Raw genomic sequence first — 21300 nt, forward strand, 5'->3', positions numbered from 1 at the left:
ATTGTTACATGTACAGCTGAGACTAACAGGATGTATGTCAACTATACCTTAACACAAAACAGGAAACAGTAAGTAACTGAACAGGCACCACACTCAGACCTTTCCGCGGAGACAGGTTCTGATCTGTTTCTCTCATCCTAAAACCCCCACGGCTGATACAGCATCGTCCCAGCGAGCAGGGAAGCTGGCTGCAGAGGCAGCGCAGGCGCGGGGCCTTACCTCCTCCTTGGACTCGCTGTTCTCACGCTCCCGGGGCTCCTGCTTGACGTGTGTCACCATGGCGAAGGCCGCGCGGTCGTGGCTGTCGGCCAGGTTGATGACGTTGGTGATGGAGGGCAGCATGGCGCCCTGGCAGCTGGTCCCAATGGGCGTGCTCTTCTCACACACGGCCAGAAGGAGCTGGGGGTGTGCAGGGGAGGAGAGGCCTGGGACCTGTGCCTGGCGCTCAGGCACGGGGACCCTGGTGACCTCCGAGTCATCTCAACCGGCACACACGTGCACTGACCCCCCAGCGCCTGGCTCGCTCTATCCCGCTGCCCCCACCTGGACAGGAGCCTGCACCTCCCCTTCCACTGTTCCCACTCAGGTGCCCCTGACTCCATGTCTCAGCGGGCTGGACAGAGGGGCCAGCGAGACCCGGCCCCGGAGGCTAGACCGCGTGCTGGGCACGAAGGCAAGCAGCGACGCGGTCTGCTTCGCCATGAGAAAGGTCATGAGCACGGCTGGCAGGAAGAGGCAGCCTGTGCTGGGCAGCACGGGGTGGACGAGCCCTGGCAGGACACTCCTGGCCCCGTCGTGAGGAGAGAGAGGGAAGGCAGAGGAGCGTGGGGCCGTGCACTGGTGCCGCCTGGAGACAGGCCAGACCACGGGGCAGAGGAGGAACGGCCAGCCCCTCCTCCACGGTCTCTCTGACCTCCTGACCCAGAGCCTGGCACCTGATATAACCGACAGCCTCCTGAATGAGGAGCAAGTCGGGGACCTCTGCCCACTGTGCCGCCCTCACAGAGTCCCACCCGCTGCTGCTCACAGTGCCAAGAACGGACGCTCAGCCCTGGTGGGAACGCGCCCACACGCTCTCCCTGAAGCCCAGCCACGAGTCCCTCCTTTCCCTCAAGGAGAATCTCAGCCTGGCACGTCAGACAGCGGTGACTCCCTGCAGATGTAGTCAACAGCCTATGGGCACGGCACGCGTGACCTCCCGTTCTCTACGGGAAACCTGGGTTGCCTGGCGTGGCACACTGGTAATAAAGCCAAATGATGAGGAATACAGACGCCTGACCACAAGCTAGTTAGAAACGGAGGCCATCTGACTCGCCATCCACTGAGGCAGCCTGACTGTTTGCGGGGGCCTCACCTCCAGCTCCCTGGCCCCGTGAGCTAAGTGGTCAGAGCCTGCGTGCTATGAGGCCGGCTTGGCCTGGCCGCTCCAACTCCTGGCTGTTGGTCAGTTCCTTCCTCCTAGAGAGGACAGCGGTTCTGTGGTAGAGACGTCTGCCTCTCTGTGTCGGTGTGGAGACCGGCTTACCTCAATGCACTGCTTGATCCAGAAGTGGTTTCCCATGGCCTCCCAGTTCTGGGAGCAGGTCACGTAGAGCAGGCGCTCGTAGACGCGACGCTTCATCGAGTTGTCGAAAACCTCGAAAAACTTGGCCCTGATGAGCGGCTGGGCACAGCGCAGCCCCGAGAGAAAGGCCGGCTCAAGCTTTGCAGTCAGCTCGCTGCCCGACAGCGTCTCATCCCTGGAACATTTGAACAAAAGGCTCACTGATGACGCCGACCTACACTGTGTGTCTTACAATGTGAGTGAACATTTAAAACTTATTATATATGAGAAGATTAAAAAGTCACACCACCAGTGGGTCAGAAAGCATGGCAGGGATGACACGCGACGTGCTCGGCTGCAGTGATTACCTGTAGACGTAGTTAACAAGGTCTAAAAACTGGGCATTTAGTTCAAGGTCTTCTGGAAAACGCTTTTCTATGTATGTCATCATTTTCACAAGCAAAATGGACTTCTCCCGGAGTGTAGGTGTCTGCACAAATTTAAGAGTCAATTATTTGAGAAAGGACATGTTCAAAAGTATTTCAGCCATTTGCTCAACTGATTTTTAACCTCCTACAGTCTTGTCAGGTAAAATAAGGTTGTTTCTAAATGGTTCTTTGGATGCTTAAGATCAAGACAGGTGCCAACATAATTTTCCTGGGGGGCTACAACTCACTTGGGAGAGAAAGCAACTAAACTAGAAAACAAATTGGAAGTTTGCAAGCATCTTAGTTACCAAGTAACAGTCCCTCATCGTTGTTATTTTTGGCTCATTTAACATTTTAACAGAAGTAAAACCACATTACACGACCAGTTACTTCAAGTTTCTGTTCAAAATTTGTGAAGCACAGTGAGAAAAATCCAACTTAAAAAAAGAATCCCATGAGGGCAACTACTAGAGAGAAAAAAATACTGTGCTTGAGAACTTGCAGAAGCGCTTAGAAAGTGACAGCTGACCCTTCTCTCGGGAAGACCCACAGGCCAGGGCACAGCCCCTGCCCAGCTCACCTGATTGGCTGCCATTGGGGAGTTGTTTTTAACCCATTCTTCCACAATTTTCACCACGGACCGGAGGATTTTGGCATCGGGGGATTTCTCAATGAGGGAGGTCAGGATGGCCTGAATGAAGTTCTTCCTCATCTCCATGCTCATCACGGCCAGGCGCGTCTTCACCAGCTCCAGACTCAGCATCACCAGCTCACTGGTCCCTGCGCACACGAGACACACCGGCTATCCCCACCACCCGAGCGGCTGGATCCCGCCCACGCCCTCCCCAACGCTTTCACCGCAAAACGAGAGCTCCGGCGTGGGAAGTGCCTCCTGGCTCTGACCGCACTGCTGTGCCAGGGCGGCCCAACAAGAGCCTCCTCACAGGGCAGGGAATGACAGAGCAAAGGGACCGGGGCCTCGGCCAAGCCCTGGAGTCACGCGCACGGCCCTGGCAGGCTGAGAGGTGCGACTCCCACGGCACCCCTCCCCACAACACGTCACCCGAGTTCCAGAGCTCACAGCTCGGGTCTGGACCCTGAGACTTCATTCTTTAGAAACAGTGGCTCTGATTTAGCCATCTCTGCTTACAGCAAAACTGTTAGATAACTCTCATCTAGTGGCAAAGGTTCCTCAAAATCTCTTTCTTACAATCACAAACTTAAAAAGCATTTCACTTTAAAAGAGTGCTTGATTCTGGTGGTCAATGAAACGTTCGGAATCGCTTGGTTAAGAGCAAATGATGATGAACACGAAAGCAGTGGGCAGCAGAGCTGCCAGTCGCGGTGCCCCGCTCAGGCGTCGCGGCCCGGGTGGGGCCGGCCCAGCGCGTCACCTGAGGCGGCCTCCGTGCTGCCTGAGGCGGCCTGTGGGCTCAGGTGTTCGCGCACCATCTTCTGCAGCGAGCGCATGAAGACCGAGATCAGCCTGTCGATGTAGCTCGGGTTGTTGCTGCAGGCGGACTTGAGGATCATCAGGGTCCCTGCAGTGGGGGGAGAGCCAGGGGGTTTCTGAGTCTCTAAAAACTGAGTAAGTCACAAAAATGTCAATTACCCCTAAAAATATTTAAACAACGCGCTAGACAAAAACGGGCCATTTTTGACAAAAGCACAGATTGATCTGAAATGCTGACAGTGCTGTTGAGCCTGAGACAAGTGTGAACTGCTCAAGTCCACTCGTGTGTGGCTTTTTTCCAGCAGTATACACAACAGCGCTGCACGGTCCTCAGTCAGCTCAACCTGCAGACGAGACCCGTGGGTGCAGCGAGACCCTGTACAGACGCTGAGGCCGACTCCACTCACAAGAAGACTTTGTTCAAGAATCAGCTGTAAACATCCCATAAAAGCTTACACCATGGACCTTTAACAACTCTGGAGATAGGGGTGGGGAGGAGCACGTGTGTCTGAGGCAGGAAGAAACTCTGAGGCTGGGCGGGGGTCTTTCATCTTCAAGACCCCAGCCACTCGCAGACACTCTCAACAACACATTGGCTCAGAGCTCCTCCCGACACGCCGGGCCCTTCCCAGAAGGGAAGCCCGTCCAAGCGAGCAGAGAAACATGTGCAGGAGGGGTGCGCACTCACCGAAGAGCTGGGAGGGGCTGGCGCTGGCAGCCTTCTCGTAGTTGGTGAGCCCCTCGTAGATAACCTTGCCCACAGCCGCGTACAGGCACTCTAGCTCCTCGTACTTGGAGGCCACGCTGGAAGTGCCTGAAACAGGAGTGGGACTGTGGGGCCGCGGTCCGGTTGGCGGGCCCTGCCCAGCTCTGAGAGACACTGACTCTCCCCAGGTCAGCTCTGAGCTTCATCATCTGGGAACCATCGTGAGCCTCAGCCCACGACGCGTGGCTCCCAGTTAATGGGGCTCGGTGACCACCTTTCATGTCCTCGAGCCTCGACTCAACCCCCTAAACACAAGGAAAACACACCAAAATCCTATCTTGCCAGCTGTTCAACGCTTGACCAAAATGTTTTAACCGAACTTTCTTTTAACCTTACAGAAACGGTAATGTTTAGCTGATGAAGAAAAACTATTTCCCAAGTGGACCAAAAAATGTAATGCAAAGACTTTGACTGTGAAGTTATGTCAACCTTTGTTTTTTTAAAAAGAAAGTTTCATGGTACGAAAAAAAAAAAAAAGCTTGGATGATAAAATGGCTCATATGGCAAGCAGAGGAGGGAGGAGCACTCTCAATAATAAGCTCTGGCCCACCCAGCCAGGCGGAAAGAAAAGAGAGAGAGGGGTGTACTGGCTACGTACTGGGCTCAGTGGGGAAGAGGCTCATTAGGCGGGACAGCAGGCTGTGCACGGCCCGCAGCACCTTGGTGTTCCCGCACGTCATGCAGGCGGCCACCCCACGCTGCAGGGGCTTGAAGCTGCTCAGGATGGCCGGCGGCTGCAGGACCGTGAGCAGGAAGCTCAGCACTTCCAGGCCGGTGCAGATGTTCCCGTAGTTCACCTGGGTCGGCTGCTCCTGCAACGGGGGACACGGGCCAGGCGTGGATGAGACAGCATATGAACGCTGGCGACGGGAGGGGGTGAGCAAAACCTGAGCCCCGTGCCACTGAGCACTTGGGAGGCGAAACCAAAAAAACCCAGAACTACCAAGGGGTGAACACATCAGGTGTATAAAAGGCCGCCATATTCTGGGACTACAGTAAGATTTCACAATCTTCATTTCAGTAAATTCGCCTTAAGTATTTAGTCAAACTTCCTTTAAAAAGTTCACAAAAAACATTAGCATTTGGCTTAAGAAGGCAACTACTGCAATGAATTTTGCTTTTCTCCTTTCATGTTTTTAGTTCAACTACATACATCCTTCCAAAAGGAAATACCCTTGAAACTGTGTATTGTAAAATCAACTTCACAAATTGTCAGCACTAAAAAAAAAAAGAAAGAATAAAATAGAAAACAGAGCACCAAGGTCCATAGTAAGGATTTAAGTTTGGCTTCAGGACACTGTGGCTCACACACGCGCGCGTGCGCGTGCCCTACATGGGTGCCACTGTGAGGTGGACTCTGGGGAAAAGGCAGAAGTCAGTGTGAGCACACCCACTGCTCCTGGAAAATGTAAACCTGTGAAGGGGCTGAGCTTGAGTCATCGGTGACTAATTCTGATAGGAAAATAATTCCAAGAGAAATAGAGGAAAGAAATCTGCTGATATCTAGCAGTGAAGCCTAAGGCTAGAATCAAGGCACGCACTGCGGACCCAGCGGGCCGACCGCTCTAGAGCTCCTGTAACGCAGGTGACCTGTTGGACCATTCAATACACTTGAGCAGCAACACTCAGCTTTGCAGCGCAAAGTAACAGACATTTACCGCAGGTTTTAAAATCTTCAAACTGAAAGCTTTCGGGTTTCACCAGAGACCTAGACAAACAACTGCGTCCTGGTAACAAGACGGATAAGGCAAGAGAGCAGCTTCTGCAACCTCCGGGCAATCCCAGGACCAAGAACATCCAAAAAGCCATCAAAAGATCGGCACTTGGGGCTCTCTCTTAATACCTGACTATTTGGTGCCATGTTTATTATTCCATCTGGATTCAAAATCTCAACTTCATTTTAAAGACTGCTGACTAAGTCAATTAAACATGCTTATTGCAGGCTAGCCAGTAGATCGGTTTAAGCAATGAGTCCATCAAAGCCAAGGGCACTACTCTGCTTCCAAGACTCCTGGCTCTGCCTGGGGTGGAGGGGGAAGCACGGCGCTCTCTCCTCCTCTGCTGGCGGCCAGAACAGCAGTGGGAGAAGCCCCGACCAGCAGAGGGGGGCGGCTCAGGGCCCACTGTCCCGAGGGCCCCCCGCACCTACCACACTCATCAGCAGCTTGTCGAACCACTGCAGCTTGAGCTCTGACTTGGCCCACATGTCCGGGCGCAAGGCTGTCTTCAGGAGGGTCACACACCGGCGGGACAGCACCTCCCCAGGAGAGCCCGCCGCACTGGTGTTGTCGTTGACCTGGAAGTTGACGCAGGTCAGGCCCGAGTTACCCTGCACACAGGGCCCACCCCTCCCGGCCTCCACCGGGACCCCGCCCCCTCACAGTGGGTCAGTGGTGACCTGCACTCTTTTGTGCAACTGAAGGGGCGGCATCGGGGCCTCCCCGGCTGTGCCCAGCACGCTGCGGCACTCGGAAGGATCGGCTGATAGTCGGGTAGCTTGTTTCTAGCACTTAGAGATCCTCGATAGTGTTGCGAAATAGCATATATACACTACTTCTTAATAGCTATAAAACTCCTTTGTGAGGGAAATCTCATTTACAAGGGTTTCTTTGAAATATAAAAACGCAGTTTCAGAAACTGATTGCCAACGATGGCGTGAAAATATGTTACTGATGTGAGTGGTAAACAAATGCTAGTTACAGGCATCTGAACCACTGAGCGCTGCCCACTACTTGTGTGGGATGGGTCAATCCCAACACCCTCACGACACAGGGCACCTGAAAGTCAAGTAGTCCAACCTGGGTCACTGAACACGACCAACATGCTGTTAATTGTAAGATATGCTACTATTTCATCACTAATGAAAAAAAAAGTTATAAAAAAATCCTATTATAAACCACAGTCAGGTTTCAGGAACATCAGCACGTCACTAAACAAATGAAATCTGGTAAGAAAGGGACATACTACTAAAGACAAGTTCTCAGACCTGGTTTGTCTATTTCTTTTCTGACCGAACAGACGGCTGAACTCGCTGAGTCTACCGGGCAGCCTTCGCTCAGAAGGACCCCTAAGCTGGGACGCGCGGGGAGCAGACCTGACAGGCCACGCGGATGAGGAAGTTCACCACGGTGTCCGTGTGCTGCTTGTCGATGGGCTTGGCGAGCAGGGAGTCGGCGCCCGGCAGAGACTGGCTCCGCCCAAACACCTGGAGAGCCAGGAGAGCACGCTCAGGAGCGCGGCCTGGCCTGGCCCGCCCCGGCAGGCCCACAAGCACAGCCGCCACAGAGAAGGGCGGGGCCTGGGCCACCCGCGAACGGGAACCAGGTCCAGGAAGGGGGGTGCGGGCCTCGTGGGGTGTGGAGTAGCGCCCGGCCCGCATTCCAAGTTCTTGGATGAATGAACCGCCAGCGGCCCGGGCCTGCGCTCTCACCGTGCTGATGGCGCCCGTGGCCGTCCTGAAGCGCTTCACCTCCTGCGCGGAGTCCACCGACAGGCCTCTCTTGATGGAAGACGAGACGGAGGTGACCCCTTCTCCACTCGAGTTTGGGTCCATGTCTGAATCAGGCTTAAAGAGACACCCCCACGCTTGACTTTGCCGACCGCTCTCCAGGGAGAGGTGTGGGGAATGCAGCCGGGGCCGGCGGGAGGGGCTGCCGTCCTACCTGCTGGTCCTTGATCCGCTGCAGCTCCCACTTGATGACGACCTCGGACAAGTCCACGGCCAGCCGCCGCTGCTCGATGGTGACGCTGGGCGTGAAGCCCAGCCGCTGCATGGCGCTCACCATGTGCTGCACGAGGTGGTGCCGCACCGGGTAGTACACCTGCCAACGCGGTCGGTCATGCCAGGGCACACGTGGGCACACGTGCACAGCCTGCCTCGGCCTCAACATGTGACCCGACCTTCTGCCCAACAATTCTGAGCCGTAACTTACGCTAAGACAACTCTCAACACTGTTTACAAGTATCACTCCCCCTTCATTCACTGAGTTCCAATATAAAAGCGTGTTTTAGCTTTTAAGGACCGTATTTTTAAAAATGCTGAAATAATGAATTTTTGTTAGGTAGGCAAGTCTAGTCACATGTATTAAACTTCAGATGATGTCATAAAAGTTAGCCACGCCAAGAGGCAAATTCCTAATTCTAAAGAGCTGACTGTGAAAGAACAAATTTTCAATCATTTCTCCTCCACCCAAAAATCTATAAAAAATAATCTACATACAAATAAATATAAGAAGGAGATGATTTGATTATAGAAAAGGAGATGCCAGTGAGCTCTTCAAGAATTAATGACACCACTTCCTACCTTAAAGTAACAACTCGTTGTATTCACAGGCAACTGAGTACAGCTGATCCTTGAACAACACAGGGGTCGGGGTGCCCACCCTCCACGAAGTCAAAAACGTGACTGTAGCGTTTAGTCAGTCCTTGTATCCATGGTTCCACCTCCACGGATTCAACTAACCACAGATCATATAATATTATTACAGCACGTATTTATTGAAAAACGTCTGCATGTGAGTGGATGCACACACCGCAAACCCTTGTTGTTCAAAGATCAAGTGTACTTACAAGAAAAATGTTGTCTTGGATAGAAAGACGCGTGTACCTAGGATACATCCAGTAAACTACAGCACTTTCCATGTTGTGAGGCCACACGCACACTCATGCTAATCTACAGAAGACAAATATCTTCTCTGAAAGATGAGGAGTGGGGAGTGTCTCGCTCAGTCGTGTCCGACTCTTATGCGACCCTGTGGACTGTAGCCCGCCAGGCTCCTCTGTCCACGGGATTCTCCAGGCAAGAATACTGGAGCGGGTTGCCATTTCCTTCTCCAGGGGATCTTCCCAACCCAAGGATCAAACCCAGGTCTCCTGCATTGCAGGCAGACGCTTTATCCTCTGAGCCACCAGGGAAGCCCAGGGGAAGATGACAGCCTCATTACTGCAGAAAAATGAAAGACGAGGGAAACCTCAAAGCAAATGCCTGAGAACGTGTCGGCATCTGCTCGGAGGCCTCCGCGCCCAGCCACAGCACGTCCCCACCTTGAAGTGCTGCACGATCAGGTGCAGGATGTGGACCAGCTGTGGGACCGTGTGGCCCTCCTCCACGATGATCTTCCTCGTCCAGTGGGTCAGCATCTGGTGCCCGTCCTCCATCCGGGCCGGCACCGCCGGGGTCAGAATGGCCATCGCCTGCCGGACTATGGCGCGTGCTTCCATGGCGTGCGCCTTGAGAAGACTGTGGAACACCTGAGACAGGACAGAAATTCTCACGTAAGGACGGAGGCTTTAACAAGCGAGACGAAAATGGTCTCTCAGAAACAAGGCATTATTTCTGCAAAAACAGTCTTTAGACAATTGCTGGAGGCTCTCTTATTAGGAAAGCACGTAGCGGTGACTTTGTCTTTCATTAAGTTTTGATCTGTGAAGATGTCTGCTCTAATGTTTCCTGAGCACCTAGTGTGTGCCTGTGCTGGACTAGGCTCAGACAGTAAAGAATCTGCCTGCAATGTGGGAGACCTGGGTTCGATCCCCAGGTCAGGAAAATCCCCTGGAGAAAGGAACGGAACGCACTCCAGTATTCTTGCTTGGGAAACCCCCGTGGACAGGAGCCTGGCGGGCTACAGTTCATGGGTTTGCAAGGAGTTGGACACGCCTGAAGCACACACATGCACACAGAGCAAGCCCCGGCTTTCCCAGCGTGACCAGCATGCAGTTGGTCGAGGGACACAGATAATGGACAGGCTGGAAACAGTAGGACCTGCTGAACCCAGGTGCCTGGGAGAACGACAGGGTGTCACAGACGCCCCTGGCGGGTCTCTGGCCCACGGAAGTTCCCAGGAGGGCGTGGTCAGAGGAAACAACCGAGTGTGACTCACAGGATAGGATGAGAGCCACTCCTGACCAGTGGCTCAGTGGGACAGACAGGTGCTCACGCGCAGGATCACAGTGAACTCTGACACAGAGACAGGGATGAGCTCAGAGTCACGGAACTCATAAGCAGGAGAAACCCAGGCTGCGTGACAAGGCCCAAACCCACTGAGCAACACCAGGAACGTGCTCGAGATGGTCCACCCGGACAGGGTCGGGAGACGAGGACCCCAGAGTGCCCGCTATCTGTCCACAGCTAACGAGTGGGCTGGGGACCTGGACAGACACACTTTCAGCAACAGGCAGAGGAGCAGGAGGTGGAAGAAGCCGACACCGTACTGTTTCAAAAGCAAGGCTGAGAGGAAGGAGCAGACAGCAGGAGTGGGAGGAAGGGCGAGAACAAATCACGGGCGAGGATTCACCGTCCCAGGACGACGGCAAGCGGGGCATCGGTACATGCACCGGGGAAGACGATGACCCGGGAGGAGGCCTGCGTGTGAGGGGGACGGGGGCCCTGCCGGTACCTGCAGGACGATCTTCTTGTGGATGGCGAACTTGGCGATGATGTGGGCCAGCAGCAGGTGCCCGCTGTACTTGCAGGCGGGGTCCACGCAGGCCTTGGAGAGCAGGCAGGGCCACGCGAAGGTCATGAGGCGGCGCAGCTTGCTGTTGCGGTTCTTGTTGTTGTCGTGGATGTGGTGGGGCGCGTGCTCCACCAGCAGCGTGGCGAACTGCAGCAGGTAGATACGCAGAGAGTCCAGCATGTCTGCCTGCTTCTCGGGCTCCAAGACCTGAGGGCACGGGCACAGGGGGCGCTGCTGGCTCTGCTATGCCTGCCGCGCAGGGCACACGCGAGTCTGCACCTTCCCACACGCACACACGTTCCACACACACACCTCCCAGGGTCAGCGCGAGTCTGTGCCTTCGCACATGCACACACGTTCCAGACACACACCTCCCAGGGGCACGCGCGAGTCTGCACCTTCACACACGCACACACCTCCCAGGGGCACACGCAAGTCTGCACCTTCGCACACGCACACACGCTCTAGACACCTCTCAGGGGCACGCGCAAGTCTGCACCTTCGCACACGCACACACGCTCTAGACACATACCTCCCAGGGGCACGCGCGAGTCTGCACCTTCACACACGCACACACATTCCACACACACACCTCCCAGGGGCACACGCGAGTCTGCACCTTCGCACACGCACACATTCCACACACACACCTCCCAGGGGCACGCGCGAGTCTGCACCTTCGCGCGCACACACACACGCTCTAGACACACACCTCCCAGGGGCACGTGCGAGTCTGCACCTTCGCACACACACACACACTCTAGACACACACCTCCCAGGGGCACGCGCGAGTCTGCACCTTCACACACGCACACACGTTCCAGACACACACCTCCCAGGGGCACACGCGAGTCTGCACCTTCGCACACGCACACACGCTCTAGACACACCTCCCAGGGGCACGCGCGAGTCTGCACCTTCACGCACACACGCTCTAGACACACACCTCCCAGGGGCACGTGCGAGTCTGCACCTTCACACATGCACACACGTTCCAGACACACACCTCCCAGGGGCACGCGCGAGTCTGCACCTTCGCGCGCACACACACGCTCTAGACACACACCTCCCAGGGGCACGTGAGAGTCTGCACCTTCGCACACGCACACACGCTCTAGACACGTACCTCCCAGGGGGACGCACGAGTCTGCACCTTCACACACGCACACACATTCCACACACACAACTCCCAGGGGCACGGACGAGTCTGCGCCTTCACACACGCACACACGCTCTAGACACACACCTCCCAGGGGCATGCGTGAGTCTGCACCTTCACACACGCACACACGTTCCACACACACACCTCCCAGGGGCACTCACAAGTCTACACCTTCACACACATACAAACACACTCATACGTGCACACACACCCTGTATACATGTAACATTCTGCTACCTCTGTACCTCCCAGGAGCACTCCACAAGCCTACGCCTTCAGACATGCACGCATACGCATACTCATACTCCATACACAAACCTCCCAAGGGTCACTTGACATGTCTACGCTTTTACACACGCACTCACACTCACATGCACATACCCTCTATACACGTATCACTCTGTACCTCTGTACATCCCAGGGTCACTCAACAAGTCTACACATTCACACACACACTATACAACAGATGCACACTATACATAAACCTCCAAGGGTCACTCAACAGGCCTATGTCTTCAAACACATACTCACGCCCACATACCCTCTATACACATAACACTCTGCTACCTCCATACCTCCCAAGGGTCACTAAGCAAATCTACGCTTTTGCACACGCTATCTATACACATAATATTCTGCTACCTCTGTACTTCCTCAAGGGTCAGCTGGTAAACTACGCTTCAGCACACACACACACACTCACTCATAACACGTGTACCCTCTACACACATAACATTAAGCTTTACGGGCATGGACTCAATGACGTCACATCAATTTTCCTTTATTGTGTACATATTACAAACTTGCTGAATTTATTTCAGTGTTGAAGAGGGAGCAAGGAAGCTGAACACAGGGGACAGAGGGGTCCGAGCATTCCCACAAAGGGGGATTCACGACCAAGTTTCTCAATTTCCAAGTAACTGAGTTATTTTTTTTCCTAGTCAATCATTAATTATTAACTTGTTTTTTAGTATTATTAGAAAATATTACCTACTCTCCAATTCTGTATTCTTAAAAAAAAAAAAAAAGTTACACTTTTCCATACAATCAAGGGTCTGACAAATTCCTACATGTGTTTCATGGATATAAAACATACACAGAGGAAAATGCTACCTGCCTCAATGGTGTCACACGGTCCAGTGAGAACCCTCACAACCTTCTGCCTCTCAGAAGACCTGCGCCAGAAGCCTTCCACAACAGCTGTGTTGTCATCGGGGGCCCTTTAGCCCCAACTCCCTCCCTTGGATCTACGGCTTCACAGAGGCCCTTCCCCGGGGGGGCCAGCCTGCCCCGCACCATTGATCCTCATTGACACTTGAACTCCCGACCCCTCACTGGTGCCAAGTTGGCAGCATCTGACTCCAGGATGCAGCCCACGGAGGGCAGCCAACGGCAGGGCCCGAGTCTGGGTCTCCATCTCCCCACAGCTGCCCAGCACGGGGCACATATCAGTCAGTATGCCAATTGCTTGGACTCAGCTCTCACTCCCCCAGGAGGATGGAGCTAGGGTCAAAACTGCAGAAGGACGCCTGTCTTAAGCTGCAAAGACTATGGAAAGCCTGGCCACGTGTCCTGTGAACAGCCTCCCCTCTACCTGGACCCCAGGCCAGGGGGTGTGGAACCTACTCTCTTCTTCCCAAGGGCAGTAATTCACGGGCCGCATAAGGAATGAAGTGAAGGCCCATGATGAGTGAAGGCCCAGAGTCACAGCATTCGACCGCCAGCCGTGCACGAACACTCGGCCCAACCACCTCAAGGCACACTGCGCATCCGCTGGTGAAGTGCACCAGCCCAACCCCAGAGCACCATGGGAAGTTCTCAAGCGAACACTGGATTCCCAAAGCCTCCCTCATGCAACCTGAAAACACTACTGTGCACGAGCCGAGACCCAAGTTAATTTCAGACGTTCCACTGCCGCAGCGTTTCATGGACTCGGCAGCAAAGCGTCGCGGTGGTACCTGGGTCCAGTCTCGCATTCTCACTGGCTTTTAGTAGATTCTTTTGTAAATAGATCATGAAAACACTGCTGACCAGCAATAGGAATTTCTGCAAACAACCGCGACATATGAATTTTCAATGGGATATATTCTGCTTCCCACTGAAATCTATTAATGTGGCAAAGTTAAGTGATTCCACAGTGAAGCTGCCTTAATAAGTTCACTAGTAAGAATGAACACAATCATGAAAAATAAAAGCTGCAGGGAAATAACCTTATTTCAAAGAATCCATCACACACACACACACACACACACACACACACACACACACCCTTCCCATGCTGTGCGTGGTTCATGACATCACCTTATTTCAACAACCCATCTCACACACACACACACACACACCCCTCCCACGCTGGTGTGGTTCGTGACGTCACTTTATTGCAATGAACCCATCTCACATACACACACCCTTCCCATGCTGTGCGCGGTTCGTGACATCACCTTATGTCAATGAACCCATCACACACACGCACTCATCTCCTACACTGGTGTGGTTCGTGACGTCACTTTATTGCAATGAACCCATCTTACACACACATACACACACCCCTCCCATGCTGTGCGTGATTTGTGACGTCACTTTATTTCAACGAACGCATCTCTCACACACACACACATCTCCCACGCTGTGCGTGCTTCGTGACGTCACCTTGGTAATGAACACACTGGTGATGCTCTCGGGGTTATCGCCTTCTGGATTGGGAGGTCCTAGGAGCTGCTCTCCTTCCCCCTTCTCAAAGCTGTATAAGAAAGCAGGATTCAAGATATGCTGCAGAACCTACAAAGAAATTTTAAAATGAAGGAGAAGGAAAACAAAGCCAGGCGCTCTCTCTCACTAGGCAGAGCCCGCTTGGGCATGCTGCAGCACCCGGGCAGAGCTCAGTCAGGGTGCAGCTAGCAATCTTGGCTTTCCTGCCGGTGGCAACTGCAAAGGCAGGTGAACAACTTGAGGCAAAGAGCAGACTCGCTCACTCTTCTCACCTCAAACAAGTTGTTTTATAAAAATAAAGGAGCTAACACACCACTCGTCAGCATTGGTTCACAGCTGGACCTGCCTCACGTTTCTCAACAATGAAACTTCCTTCCTAAACACCCCAGACTGCTCTTCCAATGCCAGGAAAGACACAACAGACCATGGGCAGAGTGCCCTGGCTCCCGGGAAAACGAGCTCAAGCATTGTGGATTCTCCTGTGGCAACAGAGGGACCCACCTTGGCTTTCAGCTCATCTCCGAAGTTGGGGTCATTGAAGTCCACAAAGCGAAAAAACAGGGCCCGTTTCTGGGCGATGTTGTAGTTTTGGGGAATCTCCTCCTCCATGTACTCCTTTAGGAAGGTCATGTTGCAGAGGAAGCGACCGGTGAAGGCCCGGAGCAGCTGGAACAGCAGTTCGATGTCTCCGTAATTCTTCCTGCGTGTTCGAATGAGAGGGCCGTAACTGCTGGGGACATCCGACCTGCCCTCCAGCTGCTCAGAGCCACAGGCCGTGCCTTCACACACAGGGAGCCCCGCAACCCACGGCTCAAGAGCCCACGGGGCACCAGACCCGGGTGCACCCACTTGCAGTAATTCAGCAGACAGTAGGCCAGCAGCTTGGGCTCCTTCCAGTTGGTGGCCGCCATGTTCTCCTTCCGGTGTCTTTCTTGGAAGGTCTCACTGACCCACACACGTCTCAGCTGGCTCACCAGGGAGTGCTGGCTGGCCAGCCAGGAATCCTCGTTTTTAACGATGATACTGATGATCTGCCAAAGAGGAGACGGCGAGGATGTCAGTGGGGCTCTCCCCGTGTCCTGACGGCATGTTCGGGGCACCAGCCGCGTGGCGGGGAGCCGCGCTACCTTGACGGCCTGGAACTGCAGGTCCAGCCGCAGTGTGCTGGTGCTCGGCGAGCCGGGGCGCACCGCGGTCTGGGTGCCGCCGGGCAGCAGCAGCGTGATGAACCGGTTGGGGTTGGCCGCCAGCACGTCTCGAAGAGGTTTGGCATCTTTGTGTTTTAAGAAACTCTGGAAACAAACAGCTGTTTTAAGCTAATCAAATCCCACAAACTACTTTAGATGATATGAACTCTAAGGTTCTTCCTAAATCTCTTGAAGTAGAATTAAAAAAAAAAAAAAAAGACTACAAAAGCAGTCTCTTTAGAAAGTGCTTTTTAGACACTTGGTTTTCATAATTAGAGCAGCTCATTATCCATTATGATCGAAGTCCTGCAAAGGATTCCCGGACCTGAGCTTTTCTCAGCAGGACACAACAACGTTTCTAATGCTCAAATTATATCAGAGAAAAATAAAACCTCAACAGTCAACTACAAATTTCAGACTGTCGACCAGCACCCCAGTCCCAGCCCGGCTCCCACCATGAACATCCGGCTCCACTGCGGGTCGTTCAGCGTCGCCTCCATCATGAACAGCTCCACTGTCTGCGAGGGGTGGCGTGTCAGGAACTTGATCAGAGGTTCTCTGAAGGGACTGCCAGCCTGGAAGACACGCGGTGAAGCCTGCATCGTCAGGGGCTGGCCGTCTCTCTGGTCCAGCGACCACCCGTGGCTCTGGCTGCACCTTCTTCCCTCGTGAGTGGACTGCACGCGCCACAAGCCAACAGGAACACCCCACACCTTCCTCTGCTAGGTTAACCCAGATGAAGCATGACACTGAAAACATTCCCCGTCAACGATGCAGGAAGAACGAGGCGAGCCCGAGCTTGGCCTTTACCTCGATCAACATGGCCCGTTCGGTTTTCATCACGACCTCTAGCAAAGGCTTGACCAGAGTCTGGGGCGCAGCTGGGATCAGGTGAAAAAGGTTTATGATGGCAGAGCAGATTTTCATCTCCTAATGGAGAAAGCCAGAAATTAGAGAACAGGCCCATTAATCACGCCAGCCAGAGGCATCAACCTCATACAGACCCTGCTAGGCTCTACTACGTTCGCAAGGCTCGCCAACAGAAGCAGAGTTAACATGTAAAAAGCCACAACTCACCAACCTCAGCTTCCAGCTGTGGCCGGAGGACACGATCCACCCTGGGCTCTGCCAGCGGAGGGAGGGGACCGCGCACCTGGCGATAGTGCCTTGTTGGCTTGCACGCACACTGACCAGCGCTGGGTGCGGCCTCTTGGGCCACCGAGGTGAGTCCCCCTCGGGGGCAGGGGGTCGTGCCCATGGCCTGAGCGGTAGAGGCCCCCACATGGCCGTGACCTCACGGGGTCTCCCCGGTGCAGCAGGTTCTAGGGCACAGACTTCTGCCCTTAAAACTCAGCCACAAAGTCCTCAAAACATACGGGAAGTCTTTACCCCGGAAATTAACTATCAGCGGAAATAAATGACTGACTGTGGCACTAAGAATTTGTCAAGCAGGCCTGAAAACAAAGCTGACAAACTGCTCCCTGGAATCACATGAAAAGTGGACTGCTTGGTGACCAATCCCCGTCACCCCGACTTTGCGTTCTCGGCGTCAGTTCCCAGTTTTGGGTCCGCCACTCGGGCCACGGGGGCGGAAGATGCCCTGCTGTCCCTCGCGGGTGGGGGCGCCAGGCGCCCAGACCCCACTGCGGTAAACTGGGGATGGTAAGCGCCAGTCAGGGGCACCGGGTCCCGGCGGCAGCACAGAGTGCGCTCAGAACGCCTCTTGAAGCCGAGAGGCCAAACGTGAGGCCGGTCAGAAGCGAGCAGCATCAGCTCAGTGTCGCCCCCGGCCTCCCCTGGAGTGCCCGTCTCCAGTGTTTCTGAGTTTGGGGGCAGAATAAGTTAGTTCGAGCCTCAAGTTCGAATAACCTTCTAACAATGGCACTTTCCTCTCCAAGGAGTTGGTTTTCAAAGCCCTGTCACAGAACCACCGCTGGCCTTCGCGTTACCGCCGGGAGGGGCGGCAGGAACGACAGGCGTTACCACCCCCACTTTACAGAAGAGGCCAGCGCGGGGCTGCACCCCCGGTCCCAGGCCACAGTGCTGGGCCCACCCGAGAGCGCTGCGCACGGCAGACACACATGGGGGATGGGCGCGGGCAGGGCCGTGTGAGGCAGCTGCTCAGTGAGACGTGTGCGAGAAGGAACCGGAACGCCTCCCAATTTCTAGCAGGCCTCCTGCATTCTTTGCGGTCGGTATCTCCTCTCAAGCGGTTGTTAGATGTGTGAGTTCATACAAACGGTATGAGAGCAAAAACCCGAGGGCATCAGAGAAATTGAGATGTGGCGATTGTAGCGTGTAGACAACAGAAGAACTTAGAAACCGGCTTAAAAAGGTCCTAACGGGAAACATGCGTGGCCCCCGGACAGTTCATGGCAACGGTGGGACCGACACAGGCCCGCCACAGACAGACAAGTACGCTCACTGCACTCAGGCACGACACACTCCGTCCACCACAGAACCACAAGTCACGGCAAAACCAAGGACGACGACAGCCCCTCCTGCACCTCCACTGGTTCTCACCTCTACCCCTTCCACGGCAGGCTGAACCAAAACAAAAATCACAGCATGAAAAAAGGCAACGCAAAGGTAAACAGAACAGAACAGAAAAGGAAATATACACTGTTCTTCACAGTGCAAGTCATAGACTGACTGTTAATAGGTTGTTCTCACCTCAAACTGACAGAATGGAGACAAGGAGCATCTCCCGCACTCTGAAATGCTCTCCTGAGGATGGGGAGGAAAATCATCTTTTTTCTATTCATGTTATTTACACAGAACTTTCCGCACACTCAAAACACAGTCGGGGTTATTGGGGGGGAACAAGACAGTGAAGACAACTGTCGAGAAAGCACACAACAGGAACAGATGCGCAACAGCAAAACGTACACCTCCACCCTTCAGAGGCCAAAACAGCCCTTCTGGCGGTGTCACGGGGAGTGTGCTCGTCCCTAAATTTAACAAAGAGTTTTGGAATTCCGGTCCCGGGGGAGAAACTGTAAGACTGTGCTGTATGCAAATACCTTTTAAAAAACTGTTCTGTTTAGCATCAGTCATTCAAGGTTTTATGTGAGGGCCAACACATTTAAGAAAAAAAAAAAACTTCTTTCCCCGCTCAAGCTGGGGCTTAATCCCCATCAATTAGGCATGTTTCAGGCCTGCACACTCAGAAGCAGCCACAGGCCCTGACACCACCCACTGGATGGACATCTGGGTTATCTTGTGCAGTGAAGCTGTCTGTGTGCCTGCACATGTGTGTGTAACAGGTGGTCACGAGTTCTCCCCTGTAAGTTCAAGGCCAAACAGGCAAACCTTCCTAATGTGGTGATAATGCAAAGCTCAGATCATCAGGGGTAAAGATGCCATGGGGAATGATGATTTTTATTCAACTTTTAGCACATCGTCAGTTACAGTTTCTCAGCTGGGCAATGTTATTTGGGAATCCGACCAAATAAACTGCTCCTCAATCTGTGGAGCACCCAGTGAAAACCATCAGGGTTCAAGAGCAGAAAGGAAGCTTCGCTCTGGGCTGACGCCAGAAACCACAGCTGCTCTGCCTTGGACCCCAAACACCGTGGCCCCTGAGTGCAGAGCTGTGACTCCCTCAGCAGTGAGATGCTCTCAGGGACACGCTCACTGCTGAGCAACAGGCTTCAGCAGGAGCTTAACCAACTCCCAGTACCCATGGCCCCAGCCCTTGTGTAACTGGCCCCCATCGCATGGAAGCTTTAGGGAAAGTTTGTGGGATCTTTTTGATCTAACGAAGTCGTTCATCTACCTGCTAGGGCTTTAACGTTTATTGTAACATTGGCTGTGAGTTTCAGAGTATTAACAGCTAACTGTAAAAAGCAAATATAAAATTTAGAAAAAACACCTAACAGATGAGAGCTGGGGAAGAGAAGTATAGAGGCACTCGTGCCTACTCCCAAGAGCTTAGGGTTTTCAAACACACTCCGCGACTCCCCCATGAGGATTTCCTGGGGTTTTTTCCCCTTTATACATAAATAACAAACCTTCAAAGAGGTTATGGATGGCTTAACACTCCTAAAGAAAGTTTAAAATCTGGGTTCAGTTTTGCTTGTTGGCTGTTTAGAAGCAGCAAGAAACAAGACTCACATAAAAAGAACACCTTGACGTAGAATGGTTAACACAAAGCATAATAAAGCCAAAGTAAACAAAACGCAAGCTGGGATGAAACACGGCATCCAACGGGTAGGCACAGGAGCACGGAACACCACGTTAATGATGCCTCTGCAGAGCTTAGGAACCCCTCATCGGGGTACTGCTGCAGTTCCACGGGGCAGAACAGGAGCTTGTGGAAACACAGCCCACCGAGAGGACGGACATCAACTTTTTTTAAAAGAGTATTAACATCTGTGAATAAGATTAGAGTCAAAATAGCAAGAAGCATTCATTTGTAACAAAGTAAGTCTTTAGCAACCCATATCGGATCCTTTAAAAGACTTAACTAGAGTGGTTTGCCCTCAAAACTGTAAAAAATTATGTTTTGAAGTACGGGCTATCTGGCCTTTGGGCAAACAATGGGGGTGGGGGATTCAGACCTCGAGAACACTCGTGCCAGGATTCACGTGATGCTTCATCACGTTCTCCTCGGTGCTGTATGAAGGCCTAAGACCTCTGCTCAGCTTATGAGGCAATGAGGGCAGAAAGCAGTGGACACAGCTGAGCACTGCACCCCGTGCAAACGACAGCTGTTAAGAACCGTCCAGAAAGCACGCTTTATTCACTTTAAAGAAAAGCTAGTAAAAGTGAAAGACTAACACGTCAAGCTTCCCAGGATTCTCATCAACAAAAACATCGTGTTAAAGTGAACAAAAGGGAGGTTTTTTTAAAGAAACACAAAAAGGAACGTTCAATATAAGAGAAATAAAAGCGAAAATGTAATGCTAACAAAACATGTGTAACAGGTTACATGGACTAGAGTCACACACAACTAAACTTCTGACCGGGATTTAATTAAGAGCATGGCTCCGGCGTTCGCATCACTAACGGCAGTGCCCGGCAGCGGGGCTGCCCCTGGAAACAAACAAGTCACTCACATTTCCGTCACTCCTCTGGCCCCCTTTGTGGGTGAGGACCACCACTTCCATCCACTTTCGCAGATGTTGCTGTTGAAAAAAAAAAATACAACCTTAGGCATTTTCTTCTTGACAACGGGAGCATCTCAATTCCAAAATAGGTGAAAACCTATATGTGATCAATTCTCAACCTACTCAACATGAGAACGGCAGTGTTTCTAATTAATGAAATAGAGCAGCCAAATGAGTGATGAGAGTAACTGATGTCTGCTCATGTTCTATAAACAGGAAGGCTGGATTTACCCTGATACAGCAGGAGATGTCCTGTAACCGGGCATTCCAACAAAGAGGACCTGTATTCCTGTTACTCTGTGTCGTGGCAGTCCCTCGAGTCTACCCGGAGCCAGCAGCCAAGCTAGGCATCAGGGCAGAGACGTGACCAAGCAGACGGCACCCCTAGCCTGTGGAGCTCCGGTGTACAGCAGGGGAAACGAGGTAAAACTCAGGCATCTGCCACGCGACAGGAGCGGGAACCAGCTAGAGGAGGGCCCCGCAGAG

The 21300-nt window shown here is 53.1% G+C and overlaps 1 protein-coding gene across 7 annotated transcripts in view; it reads right to left on the reverse strand.

The window, feature by feature from the left end:
- The window catches only part of LOC120880122 (transformation/transcription domain associated protein), a 90157-nt gene that overhangs the window by 30684 nt on the left and 38173 nt on the right, over positions 1–21300 (reverse strand). For 4 of the 7 annotated variants that reach the window (XM_040263283.1, XM_040263291.1, XM_040263310.1 and 1 more), the window contains exons 31-50: positions 20764–20832; positions 16514–16633; positions 16159–16278; positions 15644–15808; positions 15366–15547; positions 15018–15216; positions 14457–14585; positions 10586–10852; positions 9234–9440; positions 7853–8011; positions 7621–7755; positions 7285–7395; positions 6340–6486; positions 4789–5002; positions 4113–4238; positions 3366–3512; positions 2552–2751; positions 1912–2033; positions 1526–1739; positions 220–399 (exon numbers count right to left, since the gene is read on the reverse strand). In XM_040263283.1, coding sequence (XP_040119217.1) covers positions 220–399; positions 1526–1739; positions 1912–2033; positions 2552–2751; positions 3366–3512; positions 4113–4238; positions 4789–5002; positions 6340–6486; positions 7285–7395; positions 7621–7755; positions 7853–8011; positions 9234–9440; positions 10586–10852; positions 14457–14585; positions 15018–15216; positions 15366–15547; positions 15644–15808; positions 16159–16278; positions 16514–16633; positions 20764–20832 — 3213 coding nt within the window. Of the gene's footprint in view, positions 1–219; positions 400–1525; positions 1740–1911; positions 2034–2551; positions 2752–3365; positions 3513–4112; positions 4239–4788; positions 5003–6339; positions 6487–7284; positions 7396–7620; positions 7756–7852; positions 8012–9233; positions 9441–10585; positions 10853–14456; positions 14586–15017; positions 15217–15365; positions 15548–15643; positions 15809–16158; positions 16279–16513; positions 16634–18226; positions 18248–18376; positions 18431–20763; positions 20833–21300 lie in introns of all 7 variants that reach the window. The other 3 variants (XM_040263261.1, XM_040263301.1, XM_040263275.1) reach the window with 2 other exon arrangements.

Source organism: Oryx dammah, unplaced genomic scaffold (assembly GCF_014754425.2).
Source record: "Oryx dammah isolate SB20612 unplaced genomic scaffold, SCBI_Odam_1.1 HiC_scaffold_2, whole genome shotgun sequence".
NCBI classification, from domain to species: Eukaryota; Metazoa; Chordata; class Mammalia; order Artiodactyla; family Bovidae; genus Oryx; species Oryx dammah.